This window comes from Dendropsophus ebraccatus, chromosome 1 (genome assembly GCF_027789765.1).
Source record: "Dendropsophus ebraccatus isolate aDenEbr1 chromosome 1, aDenEbr1.pat, whole genome shotgun sequence".
NCBI lineage: Eukaryota > Metazoa > Chordata > Amphibia > Anura > Hylidae > Dendropsophus > Dendropsophus ebraccatus.
In genome coordinates, this window is record NC_091454.1 from 14,486,997 (window position 1) to 14,506,237 (window position 19,241).

At 44.6% G+C, this 19,241-nt stretch overlaps 1 protein-coding gene and 1 long non-coding RNA gene across 3 annotated transcripts in view; one reads left to right on the top strand and one right to left on the bottom strand.

The window, feature by feature from the left end:
* Nucleotides 1-3,206, bottom strand: part of FBLN1 (fibulin 1) — a 49,372-nt gene extending 46,166 nt beyond the window's left edge. The window contains exon 1 of one of the 2 annotated variants that reach the window (XM_069967858.1): nt 3,091-3,204. In XM_069967858.1, the coding sequence (XP_069823959.1) occupies nt 3,091-3,148 (58 nt within the window). In that variant the 5' untranslated portion in view covers nt 3,149-3,204. Of the gene's footprint in view, nt 1-3,090 lie in introns of both variants that reach the window. The other variant, XM_069967867.1, reaches the window with a different exon arrangement.
* The window catches only part of LOC138789269 (uncharacterized), a 95,691-nt gene that overhangs the window by 69,019 nt on the left and 7,431 nt on the right, over nt 1-19,241 (top strand). The gene's annotated exons all lie outside the window — the stretch shown is intronic.

The following is a 19,241-nucleotide window of genomic DNA, read 5'->3' on the forward strand; positions in this document are numbered from 1 at the left end:
TAAAGGTCATTGATGACCCAATTTTTCAGTTTCATCTAATTATTGGGTAATAATTGTGTTATACGCGTGTGGGGGGGGGGGAGATGACTTTCGATAAGAAATGCGGAGATTTTTTGATGGGTTGGAAGATCTTCGATGGGATATCTGCTCTTCAATGGTGAATCGGATCCATCTAATTTCTTATTCACAAAGAATAATAGGAATTATCCAGGATATTAGGTGAGCACAAGTCCAACATTGTCTCCTAAAAGACATTGGGCCCAGCTGTGGATCTCCACTTGATCTAGTAACAACCTTTAATACCTTCGAGTTTAAAACTGGCCTTACACCTTTAGATAAATGTTGGCTAAGCCAGGTGTGGCTGGATCAGCCAACAACCTAATGAGTATGGTGGTCTCCCAACTCTCTACTGATGTTGGGGTAGGCCAACGTGGCATACGTGTACTGGGGACCAAGAGTGATATCTGTCAACCAAATGAGCAACCAAAGATGTCCATACGCATTAAAGTGGGTTGAAGACCCTCAATTTAATGTGCCAACTCTCCTCAGATGACCAGGGAAAGAAAGGTAGGCACGTTGAGGTTAAACATTTTATTCTCGAGGAGATAAGCCACCTTCAAAGATGTCTGGCAGTGGTTTACTCTCCTCTACATGTATGCTTAGCTTGATCTATGGGGTTTCAGGAGAGATTTTCATCAGCTAAAAGAACATTTGACTGACAACTATTTAACATGTATGGCCAGAATTACGTGTGGCTCTCTAGAATGTGGCCACACACTTAAGATAGTTGTTGGCCGACAGCTTTTCTTCCCGATTCAACACAAGAATGTTTTTTGATAAGAGGGAAAAAATCCTATTTCTTGGGCGTGTCCATCATTCCTTCACCTTCTTTGCCGTTGAATATATTTGGGACAACCTCCATACCATTAGATCCAATTCTACTGCAATAACAATACAGATCCATTTTCCCTCAATAAATAATGGGGTCTCCCAATGCCTATAGAACTTTAGGTTCTTGGTTGTTGCCCCCACTCGGACCTGAAACTTGAACATAATTGACCATTTGTGGTGGTAACATGATATTCCTTGTAACCTAGTCCTGAGGTTTCTTCATCATCTTGGTTACATTGACCACATACAAACAGATGTCTACAAGACACCGGTGGTTGGACATCTGGTTGTACTCAGTTATAACTTCCTGTATGTCCATCTTTACTTAGAGGGTTCAATGGGTTGGTTTACAAAAAATTTATGTGAACGACATCTACAGTATAATGGTTCATGGTCTAGGTCCCTTCACTGGACCACCGTTGTCTCCCCAGATGATGACTAAAGTAGTGATATGATCCTAAACTCTTCCCAGACTGTCTAGAAGGTTTCCTTACTATGAGGGTCAACATTTTGCTGAGTTGGCTATGGACTGTTGGGGACCAGTTGTCCTTACTACTACAAGTATTGGATACATGGTGGAATCCTCTATGGAAACCTTTTCGTTAAATGCTGAAGATGAATTATGGGGCTGTAATCTTGGATCCCACCGATGGACAGATGTCCTGCTCCATGGTTGGGCACTTTCAGCTCTATGGCTCTATTGAAGTCAATGGGTTTGACCTTTGGATCAAAACCATCTAGTCCCGTCCGAGTATCTAATAATTCAGGGCGAGCTTAGATGATATATGAAGCCCTTGAGATTTGTTTGGCCAACATCTGTTTCTCATGATCCCCACATACACATGAACGCTCCGCTCGGCTGAGTACGCAAGCGTTCAGAATGAACTGGAATCCACCATGCCCAATCCTTTTCTGAAGATTATGCCATTAAGCCCGGGGGTGTCAGGAAGCCCCCGCAGTTGGGTGGTCCTGCTGAAATTGTCAGGTTCGGCTAACATGTCTAACGTGTGGTATCCTTTAGTCTTTTGTAGGAACTAGAATGCACAATTCCACAATTGTAGCGCCAACATATTCCATCACATGGTACAAAGAATGCCTTGGCATCAGCCCCTATACCCATGAGGGTCAATGTCTAATCCACTATCTTCTGTATAACTCAAAAAGACCACCTGGTCCATCAAGTCCTGGGTCAGTCTTAAAGAACGTCATGTCTCCAAAGCCTAAAGTCATACAGAGACCATACAAACTCTTCCATAACAAACCTAACTCTGCTACATCTGGATGTATAACTGATACGCCACGAGTGGAGAGAATCTACGTATCCCACAGATGTTAGAAAAATAAACTTATCGGAAAGACTGACACTGGGTATAACACACGGGGCAGAGTAAATGCAGCCGTATCCAACCATGCAGAACGCCACAAGGATTACATAAAATTCCTGGATACAATGATATCTCCGAGTTGGCGGACGTAGCAGAGCCGAGTTTGTTAACTCCCCCTAGGGTTACGTATTGCCGTTCCAGGTAAGACATCATAAGTTGTACCAAATGACCATATCAGCTCTGCTACATCTGTACAATTTATAGTGGTAAGAGGAACTTCTAAGAAGGAAAGGATCACATTACAATTCATATACCAAGAATAGTTCTTCTTAAAGAGCTGGTATTGAATACAATAGATTGCAAGCTCTTGGGGTCAGCCATTTCAAAATTCATCTAGTACCTTGCAAATAGTAAAAGATTTAGTAATATTCAATGGCAGGATACCTGGTCTGAAGTCACATGACTGAATAGTTCCTAATATGACTTAGATTGCAAGCTCTTGGGGGACAGCTATTTCCAAACACACCTATCTCACCCTTATGCTAGTGGCACAATACCTCGATCCATGGCATACTCATATTATATACATTGCAAGCAACTAATATACTAAAAATTTTAAAATTCATGTAAAAAACATCAAACTTTCCAAAAATCCCATTGAAGAAAGTGCTACGAACAGGAGGAAACTTGAGCACTCCTCCCAACCTTGACAGAAGACAATGGAGAGGTCTCGCTGCTGTTTACTTATTAACTCCAAGGAATTTATAAGGATTTGTCCCAAATCCCCAATCAATATAAGGCCCAATGCAGACAACTCCGGGGGTAAACTATGGGAACCTCCCGGGGCCCTTTGCCCCCCACCATCCGGACTCACCTCTGTAGAGCACAATGGGGAGAAGACTCAGTAGCAGCATCATTTCTGGAAGACTCATTGTGAAATACAGGGACTGGGACCTGGGACTGGGATAGTCTGAGCTCGGCTAAGAGAGTGTAGGAGGAGCAGGAGGAAAAAAGTCTACAAGAGGAGGCAGGGACATTCAGAAAGCAGCAGGAGAGAGGGCTGCCCTCCTCTCCAAAATCCTCTTCCCTGCAAACACTCAGGAGGGGACAGGGGAGGGGGACAGATCAGAAGATATACAGTCCATGCAAACTTCATTGTGTGTCCTATGGGCTCCTGGAGGCCCCTTCCGAAAAGTACTGGTAAAGTTGGTACAATGAGGCTGAAAACCACAAGACCAAGTAAGTTAGTGAGTAAATATTAAGTGAGTAAATATTACCGCCATACAGCAACTAATGCCAGCATACAGTAAGTGAATAATACCATCGTTCAGTGATTAATACTGCCATACCGCAACTAATTCCAGTATACAGTGAGTGAATAATACCATAATTCAGTGAATAAATAATACCGCCATAAAGCAACAAATGCCTGTATACAGTTAGTGAATAATATCATTGTTCAGTGAATAATTAATACTGCCATACCGCAACTAATGACAGCATACAGTGAGTGAAAAATACCATAATTCAGTGAATAAAACTGCCATACAGCAACTAATGCCAGTATACAGTAAGTGAATAATACCATAATTCAGTAAATAAATAAAACCGCCATACAGCAACTAATGCCAGTATACAGTAAGTAATTAGTACCATCATTCAATGAATAAATAATACCGCCATACAACAAATAATGCCAGCATACAGTGAGTGAATACCATTTTTCAGTGAATAAATAATAACAGCATGCATTGCCTAAATAATACCACCATACAGCAGCTGAGTAATACAATCATAAAGTGAATAAATAATATGGCCATATAGTGACTGACTGATGCCATTATAAAGTGAATAAATAATACCGCCGTACAGTGACTGACTGATGCCATCGTAAAGTGAATAAATAATACCGCCGTACAGCTACTGAATAATACTAGGAGGCAGTAGAAGAATAATATTACAATACAGCGACTGAATAATACCATCATAAAGTGAATTAATAATAACGCCATACAGCAACTAAATAATACCAGCATGCAGTGCCTGAATAATATCACCATACAACCACTAATGCCAGCATACAGTGACTGTATAATACAATCATAATGTGAATAAATAATACCACCATACAGTGACAGATTGAAACCATCATAAAGTGAATAAATAATACCGTCATACATAATACTAGGATGCAGTGGAAGTATAATGTCACCATACAGCGACTAAATAATATTACCATCATAAAGTGAATAAATAATACCACCATACAGTGACAGATTGAAACCATCATAAAGTGAATACATAATACCGTCATATAGCAACTGAATAACACTAGGATGCAGTGGAAGTATAATATCACAATGCAGCGACTGAATAACACCATCATAAAGTGAATAAATAATACCACCATATAGCGGCTGAACAATACTGCCATACAGTAGGTGAATAATACTAACATACACAATGATTGAATAATACCATCACAAAGTGGCAGAAAAGTACCACCACGCAGTGACTGAATAATACCACCATACGTCACCAAATAATACAACCATATGGTGACTGAAGAGCACACCCATCCTGCCATTAAATAATACCTCCATACGCCAGCAAACAATACCGCCATATGGTGACTGAATAACACCAACATACTGCGACTGAATTATACCAACATAATGCGGCTGATCATATTGTAACTGAATAATACTGCCATGCTGGGACTTAATAATAATACCACCATACAGTAGCTTAATATTACTGCCATGAAGTGATACAGTGAGTAAATAATACCGCCACATGGTGATTGAATAATAAATTAGAACTTTCATAGTAGATCAGAGCATGGATATCCCATAATGATATGAAATTATACCGCCATATAGTGAATAAATAATACAGCTACACCTATCCATCTATCTATCTGCTATGTGGCCCCTGGAGAGAGGGGTCCTGCCCATGGCTGTATACATTATATCAATAGGATTGTAGGAATTCCCTTACTGTCAGCCATACAATAGAAAATGAGGGCGTGGTGGAAGGAAACCGGGGGCAAACAAGTCCCAGGTCCTTCTGCCCCATGTGGTCAGGGGTGTGGTCTCGTATGGGGCCCCCCTCACCCCTATGTACACCGAAGGTCTCTATGGAGTAAAGAAAGGAAACGACTTGTGATCCCCCCCCCCCCCCCCCCGATAAGCCTCAGATCGGCAGTTCGCGTCTCCATAGGTGGCGGCTACCTCTTAATACTCAGTGAACCTGAAAGAAAGAACACGCATGGCTTCTGTATTAGGACTGAATGTGCAAATAGTCTCCTGGCTGAGGAGCGCGGCTTAATTCACTCAAGCTGTTTCCGTGTGCTGTGTGTGACTTCAGCTTTGCCCTCAGTTGAAAGGCGGATCGGAATTTACTACCCATTGCCCTGAACGGAATCATATGGATGGGATGTTTCTCATCGCCGTCTTCTTCAGGGCTCATACTGGAGACCATCGTAGACGGAGCGATAAGTGTTGTCAGCGATTATTGTAGCTTTATAGGAAAGTGTTGGGGCCTTCTTGTTTTTTTAGACAACGTTTCGGCCTGATGCCCTTCATCAGGTTTGAAAAGGGGAAGAACAAGGAGAGGACTTGGGGATGAAGCATTGGCTTCTGGAGCCTGATCTGAACAGCAGGGGGGGATTCTTTATCTGGTGGAATAAGAGGTAACCAGATAACCATGCATATTCAGCTTCAGGAGAAGGTCTCCTCAGAGGCTTATCTCCCCAAGAACAAAAGGATTGGACGTGTTGAAATCTTAACATGTGTGACCTTTCTCTCGTCCAACATTTGCAGAGCACCATGTATCATTGATGTGGGGGGTGAACATCGGCCACGAAGGTGTGGAAAGGGTGGACCGACACACTATATAGAAGCAGCTCACCGCCATATCGATCCAGGGTGCTACCAAACAACGAATCAGTGATACCTACTGTTTATGGGGCTCTGGAGCAGACAGATGGTCACTGCATCTCTGATAATGAACTGACCTTGGTAGAAAAAGGCTTCAGTTTTTTTCTGTAGTATTGGGATCAATCAGTAAAGGGTTGTCTTCTCCAATGATGGGTAAAGGGTTGTCTTCTCCAATGATGGGTAAAGGGTTGTCTTCTCCAATGATCGGTAAAGGGTCTGTCTTCTCTTCTGATCGGTAAAGGGTTGTCTTCTCCAATGATCGGTAAAGGGTTGTCTTCTCCAATGATCGGTAAAGGGTTGTCTTCTCTGCTGATCGGTAAAGGGTTGTCTTCTCCAATGATTGGTAAAGGGTCTGTCTTCTCTGCTGATCGGTAAAGGGTTGTCTTCTCCAATGATCGGTAAAGGGTTGTCTTCTCCAATGATCGGTAAAGGGTTGTCTTCTCCAATGATCGGTAAAGGGTTGTCTTCTCCAATGATCGGTAAAGGGTTGTCTTCTCCAATGATTGGTAAAGGGTTGTCTTCTCTGCTGATCGGTAAAGGGTTGTCTTCTCCAATGATTGGTAAAGGGTCTGTCTTCTCTGCTGATCGGTAAAGGGTTGTCTTCTCCAATGATCGGTAAAGGGTTGTCTTCTCCAATGATCGGTAAAGGGTTGTCTTCTCTGCTGATCGGTAAAGGGTTGTCTCCTTCACTAAACGGTAAAGGGTTGTCTTCTCCGCTGATCGGTAAAGGGTTGTCTCCTTCACTAAACGGTAAAGGGTTGTCTTCTCCAATGATTGGTAAAGGGTTGTCTTCTCCAATGATTGGTAAAGGGTTGTCTTCTCTGGTGATCGGTAAAGGGTTGTCTTCTCTGCTGATCGGTAAAGGGTTGTCTTCTTTGCTCATTGGAAAAGGGTTGTCTTCTCTGCTGATCAGTAAAGGACTGTCTTCTCCAATGATCGGTAAAGGGTTGTCTTTGCCGCTGTTCAGTAAAGGGTTGTCTTCTCTGCTGAACGGTAAAGGGCTGTCTTCTCCAATGATCGGTAAAGGGTTGACTTCTCCGCTGAACAGTAAAGGGTTGTCTTCTCCAATGATTGGTAAAGGGTTGTCTTCTCCAATGATCGGTAAGGGGTTGTCTTCTCCAATGATCAGTAAAGCACAGTCTTCTCCAATGATCGGTAAAGGGTTGTCTTCTTTGGTGATCGTTAAAGGGCTGTCTTCTCTGATGAACGGTAAAGGGCTGTCTTCTCCAATGATCGGTAAAGGGTTGTCTTCTCCACTGATCGGTAAAGGGCTGTCTTCTCCACTCATCGGTAAGGGGTTGTCTTCTCCACTCATTGGTAAAGGGCTGTCTTCTCTGCTGATCGGTAAAGGGTTGTCTTCTCTGCTGATCCGTAAAGGGCTGTCTTCTCCGCTGATCGGTAAAGGGCTGTCATCTCCAATGATTAGTAAAGGGTTGTCTCCTAAGCTGAACAGTAAAGGGTTGTCTTCTCCAATGATCGGTAAAGGGTTGTCTTCTCCAATGATCGGTAAAGGGCTGTCTTCTCTGCTGAATGGTAAAGAGTTATCTTCTCCGGTGATCTGTAAAGCGTTGTCCTCTCCGCTGATCAGTAAAGGGTTGTCTCCTTCACTGAACGGTAAAGGGTTGTCTTCTCTGCTGATCCGTAAAGGGCTGTCTTCTCCGCTGATCGGTAAAGGGCTGTCTTCTCTGCTGATCGGTAAAGGGCTGTCTCTTAAGCTGAACAGTAAAGGGTTGTCTTCTCCGGTGATCGGTAAAGGGCTGTCTTTTCCAATAATCGGTAAAGGGCTGTCTTTTCCAATGATCAGAAAAGGGTTGTCTTCTCTGCTGATCGGTAAAGAGTTGTCTTCTCCAATGAGTCACGTTTTCTTTTCCATCAAATGGATGGATGTTGGTGTGTCAGGTGAGAAACATTAGGCAGTGTTATGGTTTGGGGGATGTTCTCTGGGTCACTCATCCAGGTGGAGGCGCTCTTAACCAATATGGGTATAAATCCATCCTTTCAGATCACATACACCTATAGCTGCCGATTGTCTCCCCTAGGGCAGATGGGATCTTCCAGCAAGACAATGGGACATGTCACACGGCTAGAAATGTCCAACATTGGTTGGTTGAACGTGACCAAGTCCTACCCTAACCCCTAATTCCCCAGACTTGAACCTAACTGATCCTCTGTGGGACCACCTTGACGGTCCTGTTTATTGCCATAACTTGCCATACTCTAACAATCTGGTGCCAGCGGCCTCTTTAGCTCCGGCATGGAGATGGGTCAGCCATATCACCAAACCTATATTGTAGATAGTGACAGAATATCAAGTTCCCTCTGTATAGTATAGTAGGATCTTCAGATAATCCGGCACCACGTGGTCCCTCATTGACTCTCACTGTACATTGTGTAGCCTGCAGTCTGATGCCCCGAATGCAGCTGCTCAGACAAAGCCAGGCTGGAATGAGTTATTGGCTCGGTCCCAGGATGAATCAGCACAGGCTCATAGGTATGAGGGGAGACGGAGTCATCTGCAAGCCATTAACCCACAGATTCACTCAGGGATGTTAACTCTTTGCAGACTCAGCAGTAATGTCGGAATCCTCACCACAATCACTCACATCAAACATACTGTGCCGTATGATATAACAATCATATAAGGATAACTCTGCATCCCAAATAGTGAGCTGCTCAGTAATGTTTAAAGGGGAACTCCGGTGAAAAGAAATTTGGTGTCAGAAAGTTATACAGATTTGTAATTTACTTTTATTTAAAAATCTCCAGTCTTCCAGTACTTATCAGCTGCTGTATGTCCTACAGGAAGTGGTGCTCTCTGCTGCCACCTCTGTCCTTGTCAGGAACTGTCCAGAACAGGGGAGTTGGTACTGCTCTCGACCGTACCTAACATGAACAGAGGTAGCAGCAGAGAGCACTGTGTGAGACTGGAAAAAATACACTACTTCTTGCAGGGCATACAGCAGCTGATAAGTACTGGAAGACTGGAGATTTTTTAAATAGAAGTAAATTACAAATCTGTATAACTTTCTGATCTGAAAGAATAAAAACATTTGCTGGAGTGCCCCTATAAATTTCAGATTCATCTTCTTGTATTTGCATCCATAGGGGGCAGTATACCAGCAGCTAGATACTCAACAGCTGAACAGGTTGGAAAAGAGAAAACCACTAAACCAGAAATGTTCTCATAGCAGTTGTCACTCCACACACTCAACTCCCTTAAAGGGGTATTCCAGTGAAAATCCCAAGTCTTCCTGTACTTATCAGCTGCTGTATGTCCTGCAGGAAGTGATGTATTCTTTCCAGTCTGACAGAGTGCTCTCTGCTGCCACCTCTCCGTGTCAGGAACTGTCCAGAGCAGTAGCAAATCCCCATAGAAAACCTCTCCTACTCTGGACAGTTCCTGGACATGGACAGAGGTGGCAGCAGAGAGCACTGTGTCAGACTGGCAAGAATACACCACTTCCTGCAGGACATACAGCAGCTGATAAGTACTGGAAGACTAGAGATTTTTAAATAGAAGTAAATTACAAATCTATATAACTTTCTGAAACCAGTTGATTTGAAAGAAAAAGATTTTCGCTGGAGTGCCCCTTTAAGCATCTCATACACTGTATCACTCAGCTGGGGGCGACAGTGAGCGCAGAAGAAGCAGTGAGTAAGTGATGCCTCTCGTAGGCAGCCAATGATGGCAAATACTTTTTTAGATACTTTAGATACTTCATAGTATCTCAGCTCCTTCCTATCCCTATATGTGAAAGACGTTTCCCAGTTTTCACCCTCTTCGCGGGTGTCTGGTGCCTCCACATGAAGTCTCGTAAGGTTTTGCGGCTGAAGAAGTCACACTTCCATTCAACATTACTGTGAAATGTGAGACTGTCTGTAAAATCCGAAGAGACGACGTCGCCATCGGCCGCCTCAGCTCGGGCATTTTTATAGCTTGTGAAATTCCCCATTCACAGTGTCCTTGGCTCAGGAACCTTTACTGACCTTAAAGGGATATTCCCATTCTAGAAAGTCTTGGACTAGGGTTAGGATATGGCATCGCTTTATGGTGTTTGGAGGGTCCAGCCATGGGTTTCCTAAAAAAGACTGATGCTCAGTTATCCGGAAACAACTCAGTCACTTCAGGATCAGAGGTGATCGCAGAGATCAAACCCAAAAACAGCGCCATTCGTATCCAGTGGTTGTATTTGGTATTGCAGCTCAACCCCATTCAAATTGATAAGGATAAAGGGGGAGATTTATCAAACATGGTGTAAAGTGAAACTGGCTCAGTTGCCCCTTGCAACCAATCAGATTCCACCTTTCATTCCTCACAGACTCTTTGGAAAATGAAAAGTAGAATCTGATTGGTTGCTAGGAGCAACGGGGCCTGTTTCACGTTACACCATGGAGGAGATTTATCAAACATGGTGTAAAGTGAAACTGGCTCAGTTGCCCCTAGCAACCAATCAGATTCCACCTTTCATTCCTCACAGACTCTTTGGAAAATGAAAAGTAGAATCTGATTGGTTGCTAGGGACAACTGGGCCAGTTTCACTTTACACCATGTTTGATAAATCTCCCCCATGTTTGATAAATCTCCGCCAAAGTTTGTTATCAAACAAGATATTCATTCTTAATATGGGGCTTAGGGGTTGGTGGAGGCCTTAGGTTGGGTTCACATAATCCTTTCATTTAAAGGGGTTATCCAAAAATAGAAAAACATGGTCGCTTCCTTCCAGAGACAGCACTCAGTTCCATTGAAGTGAATGAAGCTTAATTACAAACCACACCTGAAATGAGGACAGGACTCATGCTGTTTCTGGGAGAAAGTGGCCATGTTTTACTAATTCTATATAACCCCTTTAACTAGTTAAAATCTTGTAAAAACAAAACAAAAAACAGAGCCCATTAAAGTTATTGGGGTCCATGGACCTCATGTGAAGCCGACCCGTCCAGGTGTCAATCAGAATCTGTGATCCCGCACAGATGTAAATCCGGCTTATATACATTGATGATATACTCAGGGCCGTATTACCAGCTGCTGCTGCTGCCCCGGCACTACACCTGCAGACGCTTCATCTTCTCTCACCAATTAGCATCAGGATTTTCTAGTTTCTCAACAACATATTGATATCTGATCAGTCTTAGGCCGCGTTCCTTACTGTATGTCACCACATGCAGCAGATGCCAGACCCTCATGCAGTAACCAATAGGCGTATGGCCAATAATCCTGGTAACAGCACATGACTACTGGGGAAGAAATAGGAGCCTGGTTTCGGCCACATGCATTTCTCCACATGGAGAAACATGTCTGAATCGCGTTTTTCGTGGTTTTTAACAGCTTTCACACCTACAGGATCCACAGCAGATTTGATTGTACAGATTTAAAGCTGTGTTCAGTTAATTTAATGAAATCTGCTGCGGATCTGCTGCAGAAAATCAGCTGCGGAGTGTGAACGTACCCTAAAGCATAAACAAATTTCCACATGGAATCAATGATTAGAGCAGTCTGCATATTGTCTGAGGAAATTCTCACCACAGGATTGGTAGATGGTAGATTGGTAGGTAATAGCTCCAGGCCTCACAAATAACACCGACCTGACCAATACCACCATACTATGACTGGATAACACCGCCACACCATACCTGACCAATACCGCCATACTGTGACTGGATAACACCGCCACACCATACCTGACCAATACCGCCATACTGTGACTGGATAACACCGCCACACCATACCTGACCAATACCGCCATACTGTGACTGGATAACACCGCCACACCATACCTGACCAATACCACCATACTGTGACTGGATAACACCACCACACCATACCTGACCAATACCGCCATACTGTGACTAGATAACACCGCCACACCATACCTGACCAATACCGCCATACTGTGACTGGATAACACCGCCACACCATACCTGACCAATACCGCCATACTGTGACTGGATAACACCACCACACCATACCTGACCAATACCGCCATACTGTGACTGGATAACACCGCCACACCAAACCTGACCAATACCGCCATACTGTGACTGGATAACACCGCCACACCATACCTGACCAATACCGCCATACTGTGACTGGATAACACCGCCACACCATACCTGACCAATACCGCCATACTGTGACTGGATAACACCGCCACACCATACCTGACCAATACCGCCATACTGTGACTGGATAACACCGCCACACCAGACCTGACCAATACCGCCATACTGTGACTGGATAACACCGCCACACCATACCTGACCAATACCGCCATACTGTGACTGGATAACACCGCCACACCATACCTGACCAATACCGCCATACTGTGACTGGATAACACCGCCACACCATACCTGACCAATACCGCCATACTGTGACTGGATAACACCGCCACACCATACCTGACCAATACCGCCATACTGTGACTGGATAACACCGCCACACCATACCTGACCAATACCGCCATACTGTGACTGGATAACACCGCCACACCATACCTGACCAATACCGCCATACTGTGACTGGATAACACCGCCACACCATACCTGACCAATACCGCCATACTGTGACTGGATAACACCGCCACACCATACCTGACCAATACCGCCATACTGTGACTGGATAACACCGCCACACCAGACCTGACCAATACCGCCATACTGTGACTGGATAACACCACCACACCAGACCTGACCAATACCGCCATACTGTGACTGGATAACACCACCACACCATACTATTAAAGCTAATCTTTATTTTTTTTTATCCAAATCAACTGGTACCAAAAGTTATATAGATTTGTAAATTACTTCTATTTAGAAAATCTCCAGACTTCCAATACTTATCAGCTGCTGTATGATATATCAATCATATAAGGATAACTCTGCATTCCAAATAGAAAAGTGAGGTCTTCAGTAATGTTTACAATGCTGTGACATATGAGAGTTATCCTTAATGGGGAACTACGGTGTCAGAAAGTTATACAGATTTGTAATTTACTTCTATTTAAAAATCTCAAGTCTTCCAGTACTTATCAGCTACTGTATGTCCTGCAGGAAGTGGTGTATTCTTTCCAATCTGACACAGTGCTCTCTGCTGCCACCTCTGTCTATGTCAGGAACTTTCCAGAGCAGGAGAGGTTTTCTATGGGGATTTGCTACTATGTCCGGAGTTGCCCTTTAACCTATCACACAGATGCCGGGAAGGAGGCGGTAAGCCTGTGCGAGGATTATGTGATACTTTATGGCACGTTCCCAGCACCACATCACACCAGAGCCGATTCACTGTTCCCTCAGGTGACACAGTTTACTAGTGATGCCTGGGCTGCCAACTCTCTCAGTCACACACACTGGCACTTCATAAACCCCCGTACTGTACTAACCCAACCAGGACATTATTTTCCTTGGAGCTGAAGAAGCTGCTTTTGAGCAAAATGTAAAAAATGCAAAAAGCAAAAAAATAAAATAAAATGTTAGAAAAACCTCATGTAGATAACCTCAGACCATATGCCCTATGTTTTTCACTTGGGACCTCCTGTACCGGTCAGAAAGTGACGCTCAGCATGTGCCATTACTGTTCTGGAGAACTTAAAGGGGTAGGTCACCTCAAAAGTTTTTCATACAAAGCAACTGGTCCCAGCAAGTGCCAGAGATTTGTCACCAGAGCACTCGTACAGCATACGTACAGCGTACGATATGGTGGCTTCCAGCCACCAGGGGGAGCTCACTAAAGCACACTGGTACAGCACAGCAGGGACGGCAAGCAGTATGGCGGCTTCCAGCCACAAGGGGAAGCTCACCACAGTACACTGGTACAGCACAGCAGGGACAGCGCATGGTATGGTGGCTTCCAGCCACCAGGGGAAGCTCACCAAAGCACACTGGTACAGCACAGCAGGGACAGCAAGCAGTATGGTGGCTTCCAGCCACCAGGGGGAGCTCACCACAGCACACTTGAACAGCACAGCAGGGACAGCGTACAGTATGGTGACTTCTGGCCTCTAGAGGGAGTTCCCCACAGCACAGAACAGAAGGGACAACGTATGGTATGGTGGCTTCCAGCCACCAGGGGGAGCTCACCACAACACACTCGTACAGCACAGCAGGGACAATGTACGGTATGGTGACTTCCAGCCACCAGAGGGAGCTCACCACAGCACACTTGTACAGCATAGCAGGGACTGCATACGGTATGGTGTCTTCCAGCCACCAGGGGGAGCTCACCACACCACACTAGTACAGCACAGCAGGGACAGCGTACAGTCTGGCAGCAGACAACGGTATAATGGCATACTGTGTGTAGCTATCCATCTGGTGGTAGGGGACAATAAGGATGGCAGCAGGCGATAGGCCTCTAAATGCCTTGCCTGCACCTTTACAAGTGACGCCCCTGGAAGGGAACATCGGGGTTGGCGGCAGGTGACGGTCTTCATGTCCTGCAATGGACGGTGGAGGTAGGGGACAACGGCGGCAGGTAAGAAGAATCACAGCTGCATGCCCTGGTGTTCTGTTTGGCGGGTATGCTGCTAAACAAAAGCTTTGCTAGGTCTCACTTTCAATTCAGCAAAACCTCTACTAGGTCTTAGTTTAAGGGAAACAGGGTATATACAGTATTAGAGAAAAAACTGCAATGGATTATGGGACTGTAAAAGAAAATAAATAAAAAATATATAAAATGATATATAATATATATATATATATATATATATATATATATATATATATATATATATAATTTGTTAAAGGCAATTTCCATGACTGGTTTATTGATGGCCTATCTAATTGGTGGAGGACTATAACCTTGCAAATTAGCTTTTAAGCTGTCCCATACAAAGCGAATAGAGCTGTAAGCAAAGAGCGCCATACTTTGCGTAGTGGCCATGCTGGGTTACTGCAGCTGAGCTCTCATTCACTTCAATGGGGGTTGAGGTGCAGTAACCTAACATGGCCACTACACAAGGTATGGAGCTGTGTGCTTCATGCTCTGTTCTCTATGTGAGCGCTAAAGCTCTGGCAAACAGATGATGATTTTGTTAATTTTATTTTAAATAATAAAAAGAAATATATGAAAATAAAAAAAATAAAAATTACAATAAAAAAGCTGATTGATGGAACAGGAATGATCAGATGTCCTGAGGATAGTCCATCAATTAAAAAAAAAAAAGTTCATTTCAAAAATGGTTTTCCAGGTATTGTTTATGGATGGGCCATCAGCATCTGATTGGTGGAAGTCTATCACCTGACAACTCCCATACATAAACAGCGCCATACATTGTGTAGTGGCCATGCTGGGTTACTGCAGCTGAGCTCTCATTCATTTCAATGGGAGTTGAGCTGCAGTAACCTAACATGGCCACTATACAAGGTATGGCGCTGTCTGCCTCTTACTCCCACTTAAGGATAAAAAAAAGTTCCGGACGCCTCCTTTAATCGTATCATTATAGCAAAGAACACAAAGCTCTAAATCCTTTGCATTGAGTTAAATGATAAACCCGCCTGCGGCTTCCACCAAGGGATTCAGGAGCTTACTGTATACCGTTATACTACTGAAGTCAGTGTACGCCGTAAGCGCCTAAATCCCCCATGGGTGGCTGCCAGGAGCCGCAATATCAAGGATATGCAGAGAGTTTGGAGCTCAGTAGCCACAGAGATGTACTGAATACCTTGCAGCACGTCCCATATATACAGTGCAGTATATGATGGTGGAATATACTGTGCACTACATTGCGATATGTGACGCAGTAGTCAATGGATTACATTACAAGCCTACAATACTAGGAACGTGCCTGCCGACCATGATGGCCATCTCTCTGCGTTGCACAATCTGGCAGCAGTCTAATCCGCAGATAAGAGGCGGCCGTCTGGTAACACTTAACAGGCCGTGAGGCCACTTATTAGAGGAGGCATTTACGGCCTTCCCTTAGCCGCGGTGGCTTTCCCCGGAGCGAGGTGAAGGATTGCAGGAGATTTCATGGCTCCAGTCTGGAGGGAATTAAGGAGGTTTCATGAGTAACAGAGCCGATTCCTTGTCTTCACGTTGTCTCTGGGGTTGGAATGGCCCATAGGGGAACAAGAGGATGGGCCCAGGCTCTGATATCATAATCGGGCCCAGACCCCTGACGGGAATTAAGCCCAGGATTATAGAAATTGTGACATATAAAAGTTAGAAGTCCGTAGTGTTTAATTCCTCTATATTTGGATGGAAGACCTTAAGAATAATATCCTCTGGTTAATCCAATGTGTCTATAAGACGATGGTATGTAGGCCCACCGGGAGACCGGGGAATCCCCAGGTGGGCCCCACGCTATATTGGGCCCCCCCCCTCCCTGAAGGGACACAGGGCTGGGTCCTGGGGAAGAGGCTGCAAAGCTGGCGTCATTGGTATGGATATACTCTCTATATCTCCAAGGGCTTAATTCAAAATGTCGGACCATAAATGGACTTTTCATTGTTCCCTTTCGCTGAGAAAAGAACAGAGAGACCATTACTATTGTTAAAGGGATCTGTAAGCTCTATAAGATACTCAGGAGAAAAAAAAAAAACCAAAATTATAAAATCACGTTTTCCTTCTAAGTGTCATCAAGGCTGGGCTGAGCTGCAGCATGCACACATGCTCCCTTCTCCACCTTTCCCTGCTTAGCTTCCAGCACCTGTACATCAATCATACAAGAAAAGAAGGGATGCGGGGGTCAGCCCTGCCTCTATAACTCTTAAGCTTAGAAGGAAAATATGATTTTATAACTTTGCAAACAGCCATTGGCTTAGATCCATATCTGCACTTCTCAGATGATATACAGCCGGGTAGGACAAGTTCTTTTGATGCCCAGATAGGGTTTCATTATACAAATTATTATAGTAGTCAGATGGATAATCTGTTACTATTGCTCCTCTTCCCTTTCTTCCCTATTTCCTCTTACCCATTTCCTCTATCTTGCAACTCTCTTTCTGACTGATCTGGAAAAAAAGAAAACTGCTTCCAGCGCCAACTATTTAGGGTAGTTTCCCTTTAAATTAATGTTGATTAGGGAGCTAATTTGCATATTTTTTACCCAGAGATCTTTGCCTGTAAGATTCTCTAGCTGCTCTCCCCAATAAGTAACAGTATTTCTCAGAGTTACTAGGGAGAAGGCCAGATTTCATCCCTTCTTCTGAGTCACGTACCAGAATACGGTGTAATTGAGGAGATTTATGGCTCACAAGATGGGGCCCCATGGAGTCATCCAGAGAGTGTGGGAGGGGGGGGGGGTAAGGTTTCGGGGTGACGATGATGAAGATGATGTCAGTGCCGCCAATAGGAGGTTAAATCAGCAGTCCATTTGTATCTGCCGGTAATTTGGATCCATCTGGTGAACTTTTTTTTTTTTTCCTCAAGAACTTTCCTTGGCCGGGAAGAATCCCGTCTAGCCTGTGTTTACATCTCACGTGAGCCAGCAGCTAATCAGGCCGAGGAGCGGCTTCCAGCAGTTGTGTAATCCCTAATCCCATCTTGAAACGCTCAATGAAATGATACAACCAGAAAGCGCTGAGCGCCGGGAACAGATAAGAGATATCACCGGTGGCCATCACAGAAATCGGAGTGACTCCTTATATAACTTTATTACATCTCTAGAACGACCGAGATCAAGTGATCAAGTGTAAACTCGCCAACGGTTACAGTTTTGGATGAGAAATTCATAGTTGCCAACAGTCCCTGTTCTGCCGGGACTGTCCCTATTCTGAGGAGACAGCCCTGGCAAAACCATGTCCCGGGTATGTCCCAGGAAGCTCCGCCCCCTCAGTAAGCCTCACCCCCTTCCAGTGCGGGTGATATCACTCATGCAGAGCAGGGAGAGGAGTCCCTTGGGGACTAGAGGAACCATACTGGTGAGGTAAGTATAGCATTTTTGTTTTAAATACAGATGAAGGGACAAGAGGATGATGAAGGGGGTACTGGTATGATGATGAAGGGACAGGAGGAGGATGAAGGGGGAAGTAGTATGATGATGGAAGGGCAGGAGGAGGATGAAGGGGGAAGTAGTATGATGATGGAGGGGCAGGAGGAGGATAAAGGGGGAAGTAGTATGATGATGGAGGGACAGGAGGATGAAAGGGGTAATACTATGATGATGGAAGGGCAGGAGGATGAAGGAGGTGGTAGTATGATGATGGAGGGGCAGGAGGATGAAGAAGGGGTAGTAATATGATGATGGAGGGGCAGGAGGATGAAGGGGGTAGTAGTATGATGATTGAGGGGCAGGAGGATGAAGGGGGTAGTAGTATAGTGATGGAGGGGCAGGTGGATGAAGGGGGTAGTAATATGATGATGGGGGCAGGAGGAGGAAGGGGGTAGTAGTATGATGATATGGGGTGCAGCTGCATCATATGGGTACAAACTACCAGTATGTACAGTCAGTTAGTAGAATGCTATCTGAGTCTCAGCCTGCTCTGAGTGGGGTGTGTAATATACTGGGGACCTGAAACTGGGGTTTGTAATATACTGGGGACCTAATACTGGAGTGTGTAATATACCGGGGACCTAATACGGGGGTGTGTAATATACCGGCGACCTAATACTGGGGTGTGTAATATACCGGGGACCTAATACTGGGGTGTGTAATATACCGGGGACCTAATACTGGGGTGTGTAATATACTGGGGACCTAATACTGGGGTGTGTAATATGCTGGGGAACTAATACTGGGATGTGTAATGCTCCTTTTGTGTTGTTCTGACTGTAAATTCTAACTAGAAAATTTTAAACCCACACCTATGATAAAACACACCCCACAGAGACCACACCCACAATAAGCCACACCCCCTTTTAACGCTAAAGTGTCCCTGGAAAAAAAATTTCAAATGTTGCCAACTATGGAATTTCTGTGAGGTGAAAACCCTATCTAAAATAGGACATTTGGGACCACTTCCTGGAGGCAGGGCTTAAAGGGGCTGTCCAAAGGAAAACAAATGACACTGCCGCAGGTCCTGACGGTGCTGTTCTGGTGCCGCCGATCCTGGCAGTGCAGTTCTGATGCTGTTGATCCTGCTGCTCAGAGCTTCCTGTTCTCTGTCCCAACACACAGGAAGTACCCACTTATCCAATCACTGTCTG